This window comes from Cyclopterus lumpus, chromosome 21 (genome assembly GCF_009769545.1).
Source record: "Cyclopterus lumpus isolate fCycLum1 chromosome 21, fCycLum1.pri, whole genome shotgun sequence".
NCBI lineage: Eukaryota > Metazoa > Chordata > Actinopteri > Perciformes > Cyclopteridae > Cyclopterus > Cyclopterus lumpus.
Genome location: NC_046986.1, coordinates 2,717,226 through 2,729,680, shown reverse-complemented (window position 1 = coordinate 2,729,680; position 12,455 = coordinate 2,717,226). Strand labels below are relative to the sequence as shown.

The window sequence follows — 12,455 nt, the reverse complement described above, 5'->3', positions numbered from 1 at the left end:
CTGACTACATGGATAGCACCTTTAACTCCGTGGATAGCACCTCTGACTACATGGATAGCACCTTTAGCTCCGTGGATAGCACCTCTTGACTACATGGATAGCACCTCTGACTACATGGATAGCACCTTTAACTCCGTGGATAGCACCTCTTGACTTCATGGATAGCACCTTTAACTCTGTGGATAGCACCTCTTGACTACATGGATAGCACCTCTGACTACATGGATAGCACCTTTAACTCCGTGGATAGCACCTCTGACTACATGGATAGCACCTTTAACTCCGTGGATAGCACCTCTTGACTCCATGGATAGCACCTCTGATTCCGTGGATAGCACCTCTGACTCCATGGATAGCACCTTTAACTCTGTGGATAGCACCATTAACTCTGTGGATAGCACCTCTGACTCCATGGATAGCACCTCTGACTCCATGGATAGCACCTTTAACTCCGTGGATAGCACCTCTGACTCCGTGGATAGCACCTCTGACTCCATGGATAGCACCTTTAACTCCGTGGATAGCACCTTTAACTCCGTGGATAGCACCTCTGACTCCGTGGATAGCACCTCTGACTCCGTGGATAGCACCTCTGACTCCGTGGATAGCACCTTTAACTCAGTGGATAGCACCTCTGACTCCGTGGATAGCACCTTTAACTCCGTGGATAGCACCTCTGACTCCGTGGATAGCACCTCTGACTCCGTGGATAGCACCTCTGACTCCATGGATAGCACCTTTAACTCTGTGGATAGCACCATTAACTCCGTGGATAGCACCTCTGACTCCGTGGATAGCACCATTAACTCCGTGGATAGCACCTCTGACTCCATGGATAGCACCTCCGTTCTCCCCCAAACACATGCAGCACAAAGAATGCATCACCTCGCAGGGCCAACAATAAGAATTAAAACTTCAAGGAGGGGGAGGCAGAACCATAATAATACTGTACAAACACCAACATGTATTTTACTGGAGCTGGAGCAAGAATAGCAGCCCCCCCCCCCCTCCTGCAGGAACGAGGGAGATCACTCACTGTGTTTGCACCGCTGGGCAAACACAGCATCTCTCTTCCTGCAGAGCCTGGTCGGGCCAGACCGCCGCCTCCATTCTTCTGGCACCGGCCCTGCTGGAAGAGGAGTCCTCTCAACCACTGCTTGTGGCCCCGAGCGCCATGTAATACAATTAGAGGGCCGGGGCTTCTCCACAGTAGATTTGGGATTTTTGATGGAGCAGAAACACGCTTGGAGGCGCATGGTGCGTGGTGTTTTTGTTGGGGACCTAGAAAGACAAAGTGTTTGGCAACGCCCACCGTGGAGGCCCGGGTTCAGTTCCCGCGCAGAGGAGCAGCGCTGTGGCTTGGCCCCCGCTTGCTCAACTCACAGGTGACAAGGTGGTGAGGGATCATTCGTTTGTTGGCCTGGGGGAAGGAGGGCTATGCTTCACGTGTTAAAGCTGCATTCTCTCTCCTGACCACCAGGGGGCGACTCCTCTGATTGTATAGAAGTCTATGCTTCATGTGTTTAAAGCTGCATTCTCTCTACTGACCACCAGGGGGCGACTCCTTTGGTGTTGTATAGAAGTCCATGCTTCATGTGTTAAAGCTACATTCTCTCTACTGACCACCAGGTGGGCGACTCTCTCTGGTTGTATAGAAGTCTCGTCTTCTGTGTTAAAGCTGCATTCTCTCTCCTGACCACCAGGGGGCAACTCCCTCTGGTTGTATAGAAGTCTAGTGCTTCATGTTGTTAAAAGCTGCATTCTCTCTCCTGACCACCAGGGGGGCGACTCCTCTGGTTGTATAGAAGTCTATGCTTCATGTGTTAATAGCTGCATTCTCTCCTCCTGACCACCAGGGGGACGACTCCTCTGGTTGTATAGAAGTCTATATAAATGACTCTACTTCTCTTGATTTATTCCCTCAGTAAACATTGTAAACATTAGTTTTTGGTCTCAATCTCTAGTTTCAAGTCTTCTTCAATACAGCGTGATGTTCATTTACTAAATTGTGTGTGTTGTGTGTGTGTGTGTGTGGTGGGGGGGGGGGGGGGCTGCCAAATGTCCACCACAAAAAATTTCACAGCAATCCATCCGACAGTTGCCTAGACTACGTGGAGCTCGTTTTCGTAACAATCGATTAATCTCCGTCACAGAAAACGACCCAGAAGGCTGACGAGGTCACGATCGTTTCATCTGGACGGACGAGCGTCATCGCCTCACATCTGACTGGCGGCGCCGCCCTCGAGTTCATCTCGACTAATCATTCGAAACGCGAAGGCTTTTCGGGAGGATATCCACATTCTCGTTTATCTCGACAGCCGAGCGACGTCACATCCAATCCGACTGAGGGACGCCGAGATCAGATAGCAGCCGCTCTCCCACCAGCGGGGGCCCAGAGACGGATCGAATAACAACTGTTCTGAGGCCAGCGTACAGGTCCACAAACTCTCCATCTACTGGCCTGAGGGAGCCGGTCGCTGCCCGGTGAGAGAGAGAGAGAGAGAGAGAGAGAGAGAGAGAGAGAGAGAGAGAGAGAGACAGGAAGGAACTGGGTGCTTATGTCATTACCGACGGGGTAATTGCACTGGAGGGCCATTGATGCTGAGAACCTCTTAAGAGGTGTCAGGATTGATTTGGGTGTGGACGGGGGGGCCCCCCCCCCCCCCCCCCCCCCCATCCCCCCCGAGTCTGGCTCATGTGTGTTCTCACCTCGAGCTGACACACCAAACGCATGTCTCCCCCCCCCCCCCCCCCTCTGCTGCGCCCCCCCCCCGGGGGAAGCCATTAGCCACGCAGGCATGGTAATGGTGTCATTTGAGCCAATCGGGTGTCAAATGAGAGTCAACGCCGCGGCTAACCAGCCACCGGGCGATCGCACACCATCGCGCACGACGCCTCTCTCTCTCTCTACGTTTATATATATAAAAAAAAAAAAAGACTTCGCGGAACGCCGTAAATCCGCCACAGCGACGATGACAGAGGAGACAGCGAATGGTGTAGAGCGATTAAACGTTGCTCGTGAAGACATATATCATCATCCAGGGAGCTTTGGACACAGGCCGCCATTTTGAAACCCAATAATGTCAACATTCAAAAATATGTGTTTCTGTTCCCGTGTTTAGGAGGTGTGGCTTTTAGATTGAAAACAACCTGAAACATCACAGAGCATTGGCCACTTAGTGGTCAATGATACTTTAATTTTACTTTCTTTAAATGTTCATTGCTTCTTTCCATCTGCTGCAAACTGTTTTGTGTTTAAACTGCTTTATACATAAAGTTGCTGGTTGCTCTCTAGGCCACACCCCTCTTCAAGTGACATCACAACGGGTGTTTTCTAAAGCTTTTTTTAGTAAAAACCTGGTGTGGAACCAACAGAACCGGGATGGACGTGCTGTTACCGAGTGCAAACACGGGACACCACGCCGGCATTAATATCCCACAATGCAATGCGGTAGTGACGACAACGTCCATCACAGGCGTACGGAAAATCCACAAATGCATCACACGGGGAACATGAACGTCTGAACCAAATTAAAAAAGGCAAATCCATCCAATAATAGTTGAGATATTTCAGTCTGGTTTGTGCAACTCTACCTGAGATCAACGCAAACTACTTATTATTATTTTAATGGTACAACAACACAGTTTAAAAGAGTTAAACTCTGTTTTTTCTTTCCTCACATGTCCAACTCTTGACAGGCCGTTGCATTACATCATCGCCATGGTGACGAAAGCTTCATCCACGTCTGCCATATGCTGAACGCATTACACACCACATGTGTGTGTGTGTGTGTGTGACATTAACGCCAACGAGCTAGAAGGTTACATACACTACACACACAGAAAAGGCCATGTTTCCAGGAATACGTGCGCACGTGTGTGCACGTGTGTGGTCATCTCCGGGGGGACGGAGGTCGTGAGGAACATTTTGAAACATCAACATGAGTTAAGCTGCGAAGGTGTCCGTCCAACACGAAGGTGACGGCTCACATTCAAGAATCAACACTGGTGGAAAGAAAAAGAGCTGCATAATCAATGAATCTTTAATATGCTTTTATTTATATATATATATATATATATATATATATATATAAATAAAAGCATATTAAAGATTATTAAGATTTTAATTGTGGGGGAGTTGACGCTGTGTGTGTGTGTGTGTATATATATATACATATACACACACAGTATACATATAAAAAATATATATTATATCTAAAATATCTAAATATTTATATAAATATATATTTATATAAATATACACACACATATGCACACACAGTGTCAACTCCCTGACAAGTAAAATCATAATAATCTTTAATATGCTTTTTCTATACGAGCAAAAACCGACGCATTTTAGTTTTAAAAAACCCCAACAACAATATGGACCTCTTATCGCGCATCATTTAAACGCTGCAAATCACACCAAAACATCCTAAAAAGTGTAGATTCTTCCACTTTCTTTACTCGAACGAACACGTTACAGACAGGCAGAGTCTCTTTTTTTAATATCGGTAAAGAAATTCACATTTTCAAACGGGATCAAAATGTAATTGTATGTCTCGCTTGACGACGACCATCGATATATATTGACTGAGTCTCACCTTCACTTCTTTTCTTTAACCTCACGCATACATTTCACTAAAAGGACCACAGTAGGACATTAAATAAGTCATAATGGTGGAAGGGAAACTGCAATCCAATGAAGAGTGAGTTTCCCCATCGAGGTTATTAATCAACGCCACGTGGGTGTCCTTCCATCGAGCTCGTGACTTCTCTCCTCAGATCTCCAGAACCCGGGATGCCTCAGGGGGGGGGGGGGCCACTGACATCTCTTTCACTACCGGACTGATGAGCCATGGGGGGGTAGGGGGGGGGGGGGGGGCGAGCTGCCACCATTTTACCAGGCCAATTTCAACACCATGTCCAAAATACACCAACCAGCCTGCTTCGCCCCACGCTGTCTGTGATCGAACACCATCGGCTCTTTGTGGGCTCGGAGCTCCAGACCTGGACTGAAAGGCCGAGGCGGGGAGAGGCGGAGGGGCCCCCCTGTCCGGGCGTCCCGACACACAGGGTCAGTGTTCTCCCCCCCCCACCCCCCCCATTAAACACTGGCATCACGCACCTGCGACCGCACCTCCGTATGTCCTCTCCATCTCGCTCTTCCCCCTCGCTTTGGGACCTGTTAACGCCGGCGACCAACAGAGCTGCACTTCAGTGAGGTATCGAAAAGGAAATGGGGTTTAGTGTATTACCCCCCCCCCCCCACACCCATATCCTTAAAGCATGTGTGTGTGTTTAGCCAAAGTGGGTGCACGCCACAGCTTGAAACAAAGTGCACACGACCACAGAGAAAACAAGGAAACACGCAGGCAACTAAAGGAGGCAGGAGAAAGGTCAGAAAGACGTGGTAAATATAAATATATTAATAAGAATAAAAGTGTGACTACAGCCCAGTCAAGACTCTCTTGTTCCTCCCTCCCGGCTGCAAGGGGAGCCCCCCCCCCCCCCCCAAAGGAGCGTTTTGATTAAATCTGCGGTTGACGTGTGGGACAGGTGAGATTGATGAGGTTCCTCTGAGCTTCACACTGTGCTGGAGAGCGAGCGGGTCCGGGAACAAGAACGCCGCAGTGTGGCGGGCCAGGGCTCGGGGCTCACGCCGTGGGGTCCCCCTCTGCCTGATTTAATGGGACTGGAGGCCCTTCAAAAACAGCCCCCCCCCCCCCCCCGGCAGACGGTGCCTCCAAAAATAACCCAGGCAGCGCCAGCCTCCTAACGGGCTGCAGACTTCAATACAGGAGGGGTGGTGGTGGTGGTGGTGGTGGGGGGGGGGGGGGGGGGCAAGGCCTTCAAGACAGGAAGCTTAAGACCTTTCTAGGTTTATGAGAAGTGACAAACACCGACAACTGATACCGTGCCGGCTCCGGTGTCACGTTACCGGCCTGATGTAACGAGACGTCACAACGCAATAATAAAAAAAAAACTTGACTCTGAAGACCGGTTCCCGGTCTATGCCGAATGTGCAAACACCCCCCCCCCCCCCCCCCCCCCCCCCAAATGTGTGGCTTTCTCACCGGAGAGCACCAATCGGCGTTGGTACCGGGTCACCGACCGTACGTCCAGACCTGAACCGCATCACGTGCACAGCAGCTGGAGCCGTTAAGTTTCATTAAACCACTTCCTCTTCTCCTCTTCTTCCTCTTCTTCTTCATTTTTTTGGCGCGTGGGGAAACAAGCGACTGACAGGGGCCCCGAAAAGAAAAGTCGCAACGCAGCAAAAAAAGAAAGAAGGTACAATTTAAAACGTCCACGAGCGCTTCGTAAATTCATCGATGTGTAATTACGTGTCGTCCGGCAGCTCGTCTCCGAAGAGAACGCTCATTTCCTCCGCCGGCCGTCAACGACACGCCGCCGGATACTTTTAGTACGTTTTAATTAAAAAAGACGGATTCCCGTAATTTTCCAAACAGAAACGTCGACGCGTGGGAATCGTAGGTTTAATGAATGTGTAATGTGCCTACTATTACACAGGGGGGGGGGGGGGGGGGGGGGGGGGGGAATGAGCGGGGCTTTTTCTGACAGTTGAAAATAAATAGCGGCCGTTAATGAACGTCCTCAAAGGGGGGCGGCCATTGTTTCCTCGCTCTCGCTCTCTCCCCATGCGGCTCTAATGGTTTTTAGCCGACACCCGAGTAAGTGAGTTTGGAGGCCGAGGAGGACAGAGGGGCAAATTAGAAGTCACTTCCTGTTTTCTGGACCCGTGGGGGGGGGGGGGGGGCTGACACGACTGATATCAGTCAATAACTGGACCACAGGCGAGGGAGGGGGGGGGGGCTGGAGGTTAGCGCGAGTACACACCTTTAAACTCACTTTTAAACTCACCTTTAAACTCACTTTTAAACTCACCTTTAAACAAACTTTTAAACTCACCTTTAAACAAACTTTTAAACTCACTTTTAAACTCACCTTTAAACTCACTTTTAAACTCACCTTTAAACTCACTTTTAACACTCACCTTTAAACAAACTTTTAAACTCACTTTTAAAACTCACCTTTAAACTCACTTTTAAACACCTTTTAAACTCACCTTTAACTCACTTTCAAACACACAAGCAAATGCAAAACTAATTAACTCCGGTTTCATTAAGTTAATTATTCTGATGTTTCCGAGCTTCGGTTTTCCAGAAACCAATCCGACGAAATCGATTAAAATTAAAGTTTGAAGTTTGAGTTTTATTCAAAAGCAAATATTGAAATACAACAATGATCATGTAATTGATTATTTATGCATTAATTCATCTATACATTCATTTATTTATATATTTAAATATTTTGGGGAATAATTAATTTAATTTAAATATTTGCTTTGATTAAAAAGACGTTTGCATTAGAAGTTTGAATGGTGTATTATAAGTTGCTTTGAGTTATTGTTATGAAGTTAAAACAGCTCATAAATCCCTCAATAACATCTGTTGCTGTGAAAACTTTTTTATTTATTTGAGTTTCACGCCAAAACCTTCATGTTTAAACAAAAAAACATAATTTAAAAGGTATATTTTACCTTCGCCCACTACTAATTTTTACTGAACAGAGCTTGAACGCATCTTAATGTAATTCAATACAACCTCCGTTAGCCGTTAGCTCGGTTATTTAGCCAAACAGGGCCGTGCCGTCCACGGTTCCCGGCTAACGTTAACTAGCTCTCCCTGTGACACGCGTTGTTGTTCCCGCGCGGCGCCGATAAGACGTTCCGATCACACGTTATTGATCGGTGCATCTCCTGCTTTAGCGACACGATATCCGCAGGACTTCAAGGAGTTAATTTAAGAGACGACAAACTTTTTTTAAAAAATTTTTTTAAACAACTTCTGGCCCCGATTACAGTGAACTGAGTTTCTAAAACATAATTTAAGACATGCCACGTCCACCCAAAAGATTTGAAGACATTCCACTGCGGTTCATTGCGATTATTATGAAAACAAATGAAAAGGAACACATGTTCTGTTTATGAGCGTGAGGGATAAAAAAAGAAAAAAAACACAATCTGCCGTGTCACATTCGCTCATATCACTTCTCTTATATTTAATTTCACGAGCGGGACATTTACAGCTAATTTGAACCACAAGTGACTCGATTAAAAAAAAAAAAAAAAAAAGGCAAACGCTCACGAACATTTATTTTAAACTTCAAGAGACAAATGTCGCACTTCATCTTTGTGTCAGTGAGGTTTTTTTAAAAAAAATGTAATTAAAATTTTTTTTTTTTTCCAGCCTCGTTTGACGCACATCACACCTTCGGGGGCATTGTGAGCGCGCCGGTGGAGAAAAAAAACAAAATGAAAACCCCAACACTTCATTTCTGATGTTATTGCTGGTAATGAAGCACCGCTGTGATGCTTTTTTTTTTCCCGACCCCCCCTCTCGTCGCACACCTCTCCGGCCTCTCCGGAGACCTTAACACAACACAGACTGTGAACGCGCATACTGTATTACAGCTCGTTCATCACCGGCTTTCGGGACAGACGGTCAAAGTTTTTTTTTTTATTTTTTAACTGCGCCGTGATATAAGAACGGTTCAATAATTAGCACCGTTGTTGTACCGAAACACGCCGGTTATTCTTACGCGTGCCGGGGGACTCGTTGTTTGACTTAACACCCCATTTGCTTCTCCGAGGCGGCGGCGGCCGTGCAGCGAGAGGGAAAACTCTCCGCTGAGTTATAGGCACCTTTAAAATAAAATAAAAATATTTTAAAAAGTGCTACTGAGGATATGATGTCACATGCCAGACGAGGAAAGGAAACTGCAGCGAATAACCTCGAGATGGACGAGGAAAAAAAAAAGAAAAAAAAGTCTCACTTGAAAGCTGCCACAGAATAATCCTAATAAAAAAAAAATGTTAAATTTTTTTTTTTAGATTTTAATTCATGCTGGAACCATAAAAAAATAAATAAAAAAAAGATCCTTGATAACAAATAAAACAATTTTGTGGTTTTTCTAACACCTAAAATAATCAATGCGTCATGTTTAATACATGCGACGACATGTCGTAATTGTTTTCACGGAGGACCACGTGTCGCTTTCGACTTCAGGCTTCCGATCTCCTCCATTTCCCAGAATGCCCTTCCCCCGGGGATCGGGGCGTAACCATGTTTGCTTTCATCTGTACCCATAAAGGAAGGAAACCCCTTCGCTCTTTGCTGTTTTAAGCCTCAGAAAACACTTTCGGCTGTCCGACCAGATGCAGTTTTAAATACCAAAACGTCTGCAACAACTCAACCGGTATTTCTCCACAGAGTCGAGGAGCCGGGACGAAGACTAAAAACACTTCTTCCACTGCAGAGAAGTGACAAAAATTATTGAATTCTTGCACTCAGCTGCTGCCGGTCGACTGCACAGAAAAGATCAGAACGTAGTTTATTGAATAACTTTATTAACTAGAACGACACGTTTGGTCTTGTCATTCTCTCTCCTGACCACCAGGGGGCGACTACTCTGGTTGTATAGAAGTCTATGCTTCATGTGTTAAAGCTGCATTCTCTCTACTGACCACCAGGGGGCGACTCCTCTGGTTGTATAGAAGTCTATGCTTCATGTGTTAAAGCTGCATTCTCTCTCCTGACCACCAGGGGGCGACTCCTCTGGTTGTATAGAAGTCTATGCTTCATGTGTTAAAGCTGCATTCTCTCTACTAACCACCAGGGGGCGACTCCTCTGGTTGTATAGAAGTCTATGCTTCATGTGTTAAAGCTGCATTCTCTCTACTGACCACCAGGGGGCGACTCCTCTGGTTGTATAGAAGTCTATGCTTCATGTGTTAAAGCTGCATTCTCTCTACTGACCACCAGGGGGCGACTCCTCTGGTTGTATAGAAGTCTATGCTTCATGTGTTCACGCTGCATTCTCTCTCCTGACCACCAGGGGGCGTCTCCTCTGGTTGTATAGAAGTCTATATAAATGACTCTACTTCTCTTGATGTATTCCCTCAGTAAACATTGTAAACATTAGTTTTTGGTCTCAATCTCTAGTTTCAAGTCTTCTTCAATACAGCGTGATGTTCATTTAGTAAATTATGGTCATTTAGAGTCAAACAGACCATAAAGCAGGGGATGCTTTAGGGCGGGACTACAGGGTGATTGACAGGTCTCCATGTATACGTATGTATCTAGATATGGTCACTTCTATTCATTGATTGCACAACAAAAAGAATTGGTGTTCAATTCTTCACAGAAGAACACAACAGGTGGAGGACTCAAATTTTTCAAAGGGCAGTTGTAGTATAAAGTACTATATGTACCTCTGAGGTGTAGTTCAATATAAAGTACAACATGTACCTCTGAGATGTAGTACAGTAAAAAGTACAATATGTACCTCTGAGGTGTAGTACAGTATAAAGTACAACATGTACCTCTGAGATGTAGTACAGTAAAAGGTACAATATTATACCTCTGAGACGTAGTACAGTATAAAGTACAACATGTACCTCTGAGATGTAGTACAGTAAAAGGTACAATATGTACCTCTGAGACGTAGTACTGTAAAAGGTACTATGGTTACCTCTGAGATGTAGTACAGTAAAAAGTACAATATGTACCTCTGAGACGTAGTACTGTAAAAGGTACTATGGTTACCTCTGAGATGTAGTACTATAAAAGGTACTATGGTTACCTCTGAGACGTAGTACTATAAAAGGTACTATGGTTACCTCTGAGATGTAGTACTGTAAAAGGTACTATGGTTACCTCTGAGACGTAGTACTGTAAAAGGTACTATGGATACCTCTGAGACGTAGTACTGTAAAAGGTACTATGGTTACCTCTGAGATGTAGTTCTATAAAAGGTACTATGGTTACCTCTGAGACGTAGTACTGTAAAAGGTACTATGGTTACCTCTGAGATGTAGTACTGTAAAAGGTACTATGGTTACCTCTGAGACGTAGTACTGTAAAAGGTACTATGGTTACCTCTGAGATGTAGTTCTATAAAAGGTACTATGGTTACCTCTGAGACGTAGTACTGTAAAAGGTACTATGGTTACCTCTGAGATGTAGTTCTATAAAAGGTACTATGGTTACCTCTGAGACGTAGTACTGTAAAAGGTACTATGGTTACCTCTGAGATGTAGTGGGAAAAGGAAATACTCAAGTGAAGTACAATTGCGTGAAATGTGTACTTAAGTAAATGTACTTCGTTACTTTCAAAAGTAATAAACGTTAGATGACCTCCGCTCGGTTTCATTAGGAAAGAACAAACAGAACAAGTTTAAACGAGACTCAAACCCAACTGTTATATAGTATTTATATAAATATATACAATATAATATATATAAATATATATTATATTAACAATATTTATTATATATAATATATATTATTTATATATATATATATATTATAATATATAAATATTAATAAGTATTATATATACTATTATATTATATTATATATAGTGTTTATATACACTCTGAACCCATTAAGTAGGTTTCAGAGTATATATAATATAATATAGTATATCTAATATTATATTATTTATACTGTTTATTAAGTAGGTTTCAGAGTATATATATAAACATATATATATATATATATATATATATATATAGATATATATAATATTATATTACTGTTTCTGGACACATTAAGCAGATTTCAGAGTATATCTAATATTATATTATATTACTGTTTATATACACTCTGAACCCATTAAGTAGGATTCAGAGTATATATAATATGTTTATATAGTATATATTATATTATATTATATTACTGTTTCTGGACACATTAAGCAGGTTTCAGAGTGTATCTAATATTATATTATATGACTGTTTATATACACTCTGGACACATTAATTAGGTTCCAGAGTATATATAATATAATGTTTATATAGTATATAATATTATATGACTGTTTATATACACATTAATTAGGTTCCAGAGTATATATAATATAATGTTTATATAGTATATAATATTATATGACTGTTTATATACACATTAATTAGGTTCCAGAGTATATATAAAAACACGGCCGGTAGAAAACACACTCTGTCGGTGACGTTTCAGATGTTTTGGGCTCAAAACCGCCGCCGACACGCGACCAGTTGAACCGTTAACATGTTGACACCGACCTTGTTCCCGGAACCGGAGCCCGAGGACAGGAACCTTTTAGGGGAAGTAAACTTGTGAACGACTCGGTGTAGATGTTTGAAGATAGTCCGCACGGGGAGCGCCATCTTGGATTGCGACGTCAGACTACGGCGGCTCTAAAGGGATAAAAAGCGCCACCGTCGTGTTGTTTACATAATCCGCTCAATGAAAGGGTTATTGAGTGCGCTACTGTTGTGTTGTTATTGGAATATGAATAGAAAAGTGGTTTAATATCATCACTGTGAACGGAATCCAACAATTATGTGCAATAACATTATTTAAACTTAATTACGACACATCTCATTAATT

General features: G+C 43.8%; 1 protein-coding gene across 1 annotated transcript in view; it reads right to left on the bottom strand.

Annotated features, from left to right (window-relative positions):
• Nucleotides 1–12,251, bottom strand: part of wars2 (tryptophanyl tRNA synthetase 2, mitochondrial) — a 20,615-nt gene extending 8,364 nt beyond the window's left edge. Inside the window, exon 1 of the mRNA XM_034562452.1 lies at nucleotides 12,128–12,251. Coding sequence (XP_034418343.1) covers nucleotides 12,128–12,232 — 105 coding nt within the window. The 5' untranslated portion in view covers nucleotides 12,233–12,251. The remainder of the gene's footprint in view (nucleotides 1–12,127) is intronic.
• Nucleotides 12,252–12,455: the final 204 nt, after the last annotated feature.